The sequence below is a fragment of the Adiantum capillus-veneris genome, chromosome 3 (genome assembly GCF_014529385.1).
Source record: "Adiantum capillus-veneris isolate H3 chromosome 3, ASM1452938v2, whole genome shotgun sequence".
NCBI classification, from domain to species: Eukaryota; Viridiplantae; Streptophyta; class Polypodiopsida; order Polypodiales; family Pteridaceae; genus Adiantum; species Adiantum capillus-veneris.
Genome location: NC_140933.1, coordinates 59,997,429 through 60,003,988, shown reverse-complemented (window position 1 = coordinate 60,003,988; position 6,560 = coordinate 59,997,429). Strand labels below are relative to the sequence as shown.

General features: G+C 45.2%; 1 protein-coding gene across 1 annotated transcript; it reads right to left on the bottom strand.

The window, feature by feature from the left end:
- Nucleotides 1-467: 467 nt before the first annotated feature.
- On the bottom strand, nucleotides 468-4,846 carry LOC147460996 (pentatricopeptide repeat-containing protein At3g09040, mitochondrial-like). Its single transcript, XM_086508655.1, has one exon. It carries the CDS (start codon nucleotides 4,577-4,579, stop codon nucleotides 1,775-1,777), a length of 2,805 nt encoding a protein of 934 aa, XP_086364781.1. The 5' UTR covers nucleotides 4,580-4,846; the 3' UTR covers nucleotides 468-1,774.
- Nucleotides 4,847-6,560: the final 1,714 nt, after the last annotated feature.

Below are 6,560 nucleotides of genomic sequence, written 5' to 3'. Positions count from 1 at the left end.
TTTCCTAGATTTACATGTGAGAATTTCAAAAAACGGAGAGTAAATGGTTTACATATGTATCTAATAAGCACCTATATTATGTGTCCTTACAAATACTTAGTTTATCCATTAGATTGCTTTGACACAAGTCCAATTGTTTCAAGCACTAGGAGATGCAAGGGTGAATGTGTAGACATACGGTGGTGCATAAATATGGGATTGTCAAAGAAATAGAGTTGTGCTATTTAGCTCATTTTGACCTCTTTATCTTTTATAGACTGGATGAGGTGTTTTGAAGTTTACCTTCCTACAAACATAATAAAGTGTGCCAAGAAAAATCTGTTTTGTGGTGGTTGTATTACCTTACAAAAGTATCCTCCTGTGTTGTAGCTGATCACACTACACTACCAATGACATTGCACTTTTTCTTTTTTTTTTGAATCACGCAAACATTATCATATGTGCTCAATCCCACGTACATTGCTAGGAAATATTATGTTCTCTTAGTATGTTTTATGTAGGTTGCAAAAAGGAATAATTGTGGTTCTTTATCTGCGCTTATGCTTGCTAGCTCTCTTCACCATCACATAAATGTGACACTACCTAGAGCTTTGGATTTTGCTCTTCCAAAGCTACGATCCCTTCCTCTTTATTTTAAATTTAAGGTGCTCTGTCGATTTTGCGTTCGATCGCAAAGGTTCGCTCTGAGTCTGGAAGCCCTTCTTTGAAGCTAAGTATTTTGGTTTTAGGAGAATTAAATATTCTCTATCTTGTGAACTTTGGTCCTTTGCTAGCCACAATTACCTTGGTTTCGGATAATTGTGCCTTGTGTGAGGCCATAGAAGTAGCACCTGTGCAATCTCCCTTACTTGTAGATACTTGTGTATTTTCTGTGTTTGCCTCTATTTGCATGCCTCTTTGTGGAGTTGTTTATCTTGCATTGCAAAGCTAAGGTGTGGTTTTGGTAGCCACATCTTTGTTTGGCCTCCTTACACCTCCAAAGACTTCTTTGTAGTCAGCCACCCTGCTGAGCTGTTTTCTGGTCTTGACTGGCCTTCAGCCCTGTGAGGGTCATAACCATCACATAATTTAGTTATCTTGGACTAGTGCTTTCGGCACCAAGACTTGGCTTGGACTCGCCCCGTGTGAAGGGTACTTTGGCAGATAAATCTGATTCTTTGCTTTTTTTCACCCATGGTGATGGTCCTAGTGCTGAGGAATCCAGTACCAAGTCCACCCTGAAAGTAGGCAAACCTCTTGGATTCTTTGATCAGGATTCATAACATTTGTTGGAAATTCCCCGTTGGACATTAGGCTTTCCCTTCTCAAAGTGGCTTATGTTCCAAAATGGACTCTGATGCTTCAGTTTCAATGGTTGCAGCCTATGGAGCCACATGATCCTTCACTAGGGGTATCAATGCACAGCATGACATTGCAAGTCTTCACTTACAATGGGGTCTGTAGATGTGATTAACAAAGTATTTTCCAAATTTGTTGAGAGACTAGGATCTTCTTGGCATTTTTATCATGTAAAGCAATGCATGGTACGCTAGCTCCACTTTTGCATTCAAGCACAATTCCAATCTGTATGGGGGGTACGACCATTGAGATACTACCATCTAGGAGCTGCTTGCTTGCCCCTTTGTGTTTGTTTCATCCATATTTTGCCAGCACAGTAGCACTTGAGTGATGGGCCTTGTGAATTGGAAATTCGGCCATTTCAAAGTGGATCCCCTCTAGCTTGATTTAAGAATCTCATCATGAACGTCAGCGTCTTGCGTAAGGCCACATGCCTTCAACATGTGAGCATAGCCTTCAAGATGAAAGTATAGGTGGCTGAATTTGGCGAGATACACTCGCTCTGCATCCGCTGAAAACAGATCAGAGCTTCCTGTCCCTGCCCCTGTTCAGCATATCCTGCAATCAGTGCGTTCCAAGAGTCCACATTCCGGACTGGAAGATCCTCAAGCACTCTTTGTGCTTTCTGAAGTGCGCCACATTTAGCAAACATGTCGACCAAGGCGTTGCCCAGTACAACATCTTTTTTCAACAGCCCCTGACTAATGATATCAGCATGAATTTTTATGCCCACATCAGTATCTTGCGTAGAGCCACATGCCTTCAAGGTAATTGCATCTGGAGAGAGGCCCTCGCTTTGCATCCGCTGAAAACAGCCTAGGGCTTCCTTGCCCTGCCCCTGTTGGGCATATCCTGCAATCAGTGCATTCCATGAGACAACGTCCCGGACACGAAGCTCGTCAAGCACTCTTTGTGCTTTCTCAACTAAACCACATTTCGCATACATGTCGACCAAGGTATTGCCAAGCACAACATCATCTTTCAACATCCCTTGACTAACAATATCAGCGTGAATCTTTGTGCCCATATCAGCATCTTGTGTAGAGCCACATGCCTTCAAGATGCAGATGTAGGTGATTGCATCTGGAGAGAGACCCTCCCTTTGCATCCGCTGAAAACAACGCAGTGCTTCCTGGCCCTGCCCCTGTTGCGCAAATCCCGTGATCATTGAATTCCAAGAGACGACGTCCCAGACAGAAAGCTCCTCAAGCACTTCTTGTGCTTTCTGAAGTGCACCACATTTGGCATACATGTCGACCAAGGCATTGCCAAGCACGACATGGTTTCGTAACAGCCCCTGACTAACAATATCATTGTGAATTTTTGTGCCTATATCAGCATCTTGCATAGAGCCACATGCCTTCAAGATGCAGACGTAGGTGATTGCATCTGGAGAGAGGCCCTCACTTTGCATCCGCTGAAAACAGCCCAAAGCTTCCTGGCCCTGCCCCTGTTGTGCGTATCCCGCAATCAATGCATTCCAAGAGACAACATTCCAGACAGAAAGCTCCTCAAGCACTTCTTGTGCTTTCTGAAGAGCACCACATTTGGCGTACATGTCAACCAAGGCATTGCCAAGCACAACATTTTTCTGCAACAGCCCCTGACTAACAATATCATCGTGAATTTTTATGCCCATAACAGCATCTTGCATAGAGCCACATGCCTTCAAGACACACGCGTAGGTGATTGCATCTAGAGAGAGGCCCTCGCTTTGCATCTGCTGATAACAGCTCAGCGCTTCCTTGCCCTGTCCCTGTTGGGCATACCCTGCAATCAGTGCATTCCACGAGACTACGTCCCGTACATGAAGCTCCTCAAGCACTATTTGTGCTTTCTGAAGTAAACCACATTTTGCATACATGTCGACCAAGGCATTGCCTAGCACGACATCTTTCTTCAACATCCCCTGACTAACAATATCAGCGTGAATTTTTGTGCCCATATCAGCATCTTGCGTAGAGCCACATGCTTTCAAGCTGCAGACATAGGTGATTGCATCTGGAGAGAGGCCCTCGTTTTGCATCCGCTGAAAACAGCCCAGAGCTTCCCGGCCCTGCCCCTGTTGTGCGTATCCCGCAATCAATGCATTCCAAGAGACGACATCCCAGACAGAGAGCTCTTTGAGCACTTTTTGTGCTTTTTGAAGTGCACCACATTTGGCATACATGTCAACCAAGGCAGTGCCAAGCACGACATTTCTTTGCAACAGGCCGTGACTAACAATATCATCATGAATTTTTGTGCCCATATCAACATCTTGCATTGAGCCACATGCCTTCAAGATGCACGTGTAGGTGATTGCATTTGGAGAGACGCCCTCACTTTGCATCTGCTGAAAACAGCCCAGAGCTTCCTTGCCTTGCCCCTGTTGGGCATATCCTGCAATCAGTGCATTCCACGAGACAACATCCGGGACACGAAGCTCCTGGAGCACTCTTTGTGCTTTTTGAAGTAAACCACATTTCACATACATGTCGACCAAGGCAGTGCAAAGCACGACATCGTTTTCCAACAACCCCTGACTAACAATATCAGCATAAATTTTTATGCCCATATCAGCATCTTGCATAGAGCCACATGCCTTCAAGATGCACGTGTAGGTGATTGCATCAGGAGAGAGGCCCTCGCTTTGCATCCGCTCAAAACAGCCTAGAGCTTTCTGGCCCTGCTCCTGTTGCACGTGTCCCGTGATCAATGTATTCCAAGAGATGACGTCCCAGACAGAAAGCTCCTCAAGCACTTTTTGTGCTTTCTCAAGAGCACCACATTTAGCATACATGTCGACCAAGGCATTGCCAAGCACGACATTTTTTTGCAACAGCCCCTGATTAACAATATCATCATGAATTTTTGTGCCCATATCAGCATCTTGCATAGAGCCACATGCCTTCAAGATGCACGCATAGGTGATTGCATCTGGAGAGACGCCCTCGCTTTGCATCTGCTGAAAACAACCCAGAGCTTCCTGGCCGTGCCCCTGTTGGGCATATCCTGCAATCAGTGTGTTCCAAGAGACAACATCCCGCATAGGAAGTTCGTCGAAGACTTGTTGTGCCATGGCAGGTGAACCGCACTTGACATACATACTGACCAACGTGTTCCCTAAGTATGCGTTCTTTTCAAGTAACCCCCTGTCGCAAATATCAGCATGTAACCTACTGCCTTGGTACAAATCCTTTTTCTTAGAACAGTCTTTAAGTGAGCTCACAAAAGAAAGACTCATTCTCTTCCTCTCCATGTTTGCTTGTGTAGCCTTTATTCCTGCTTTCTTGGCAGTGCTCTGTGAACACAAAGCCAGTGGTCGACCCCCATCGCACGTCTTCCAGCTGCGACGCTAGACGCCTCATATGTAATTTTTTGGCAACTCCATGTGCGAAGCATGGGCGTAGAGCTCGACGGTGTCCTCTCTTCATAGCAGAGGTTCCATTTGTTCTCCACCTTCTTCGTCTGTGGGTTTGTATGGTGAAGCTGGTCATCGTGACTTGTAAGCAGTATGATTATTTGGTTCTTTTGAATGAAGCGCTCAAACTTTAAAGTCATGGCAATTTAAGTTCTTAACCCATAATAGTAGACTATCACGATGGCTACATACTGGAATCTTTGAACATTTCAAGTTCTTTCTCATTCTATCGAGACCTGGAACAAAACTATTGTTGAGCATATGGGGATTCGACCTCACTACATCCCCCACGAGACTCTCTCGCTAACCATCTAAACCGACCTCTCACGCTGTCTATGCATCGACTCTCTAAAACCAAAAAAAAAAATCTCAGCTCAGCGGCTCTTGTTGACGGGGCTTGCTGAATTTTGGCAGATGTTTGCAAGGCAGCTCTCTCCCAGGCACGCGCTCCAAGGAAACTGTGTGTAGGTTGTTGTAGGGAAGGCTTGTTCCTCTCCCCCAATTCTCGTCAAGCAGCTGCAGGGCAGCTATGTCTGCACCGTTGCTATGCATGCCGCAGTCTAGGCTACCAGGCAGTAGTGTGTCGGACAGAATAGGGAGTGGAAAAAGGGGCAAGCAAAATGTTAACGAGAGGATCGTTGCAGATTCCTGCTAAAATGGGATTTTTCAAAAATCGAAGGTACATACTGGGTCTACTTCGTATTTCATTAATTAATTAGCTTGAAAGATTCCGTTTTCCACCCGCGTGAAAGCAAAGTGTTGCCTATTTACACCTGTTCTTGTGCTGCATGCATTCCGACCTAGACTGCTTCCGCCATTGCTCTCCGTCCTCTGTGTTCCATCCCCTCTCACCTACCTCAAGACACACCAAATTTGTGCATCAAACAAACATGGACAACGCTGAACAGAGAGAGAGAGAGAGAGAGAGAGAGAGAGAGAGAGAGAGAGAGAGAGAGAGGAGAGAGAGAGAGAGAGAGAGAGAGAGATGTTGTCCATGTTGCTCATTGAGAAACTCCCTATAGAGCTCCCTCCCCATATCTCTTTCTCAGCCTGTAGAAGAGGGCCCTCTCAACATTTGCTTGGCTTCGTCCTCGCTTGCGCTTCCCCCTAACTCCCTCTGCAATTCCATGCCTCGACTGCACCACGTCCGCCCCTGCCTCCACTGCACGACACACACAAAACTCCTCACCTGCGATTCATGCAAAAGAAAATATGGCTCCCTCTCGACCCGTTGACACGCGGCCTCTCTCCCTCTCTCAGTCTCTCTCCGTGTCACTACCAGCTTCCTTTTACTTCACTTTTTGGAGGGTATCTCATGAGTTACCCTATAATTTGACATGCTTATGAAATTAGAGGCACATACTAAGTATACTATAAATAAATTTCATGTTTTTTTAATAGTAAATAGTTTCAGTTGGTACCCCCTATTTGGCTCCCTAAACAATAAAATGATCCTATTACTTCCTAAGATTGTCTACCTATGCTACCTCGTTAAAGGATTTTCCCTCATGCACAACCTCCAGGTGGATACCTCATCTTCAACTACAAAAGCAAGGCGTCTATAATGGAAATACCCAGGTATGGATATAGAAGCCTAACATCCATCAAGTCATCAAGAAAAAAGAGCAAATGCAAAAGACAGTCATACATGGACAAAAGACAAGGCGGGTTCTGAAATTGCTAGGGGAAACTCAATCACAGAGAACCCACACATGTCGACAACCGCTTCTCATGGGAAATAAATCAAAGGCTCTAGTAGTTACTACAACAGCCAAAGAACTTGTTTCACAAAGTAGTGTCAACATACGACAAGCAAGTC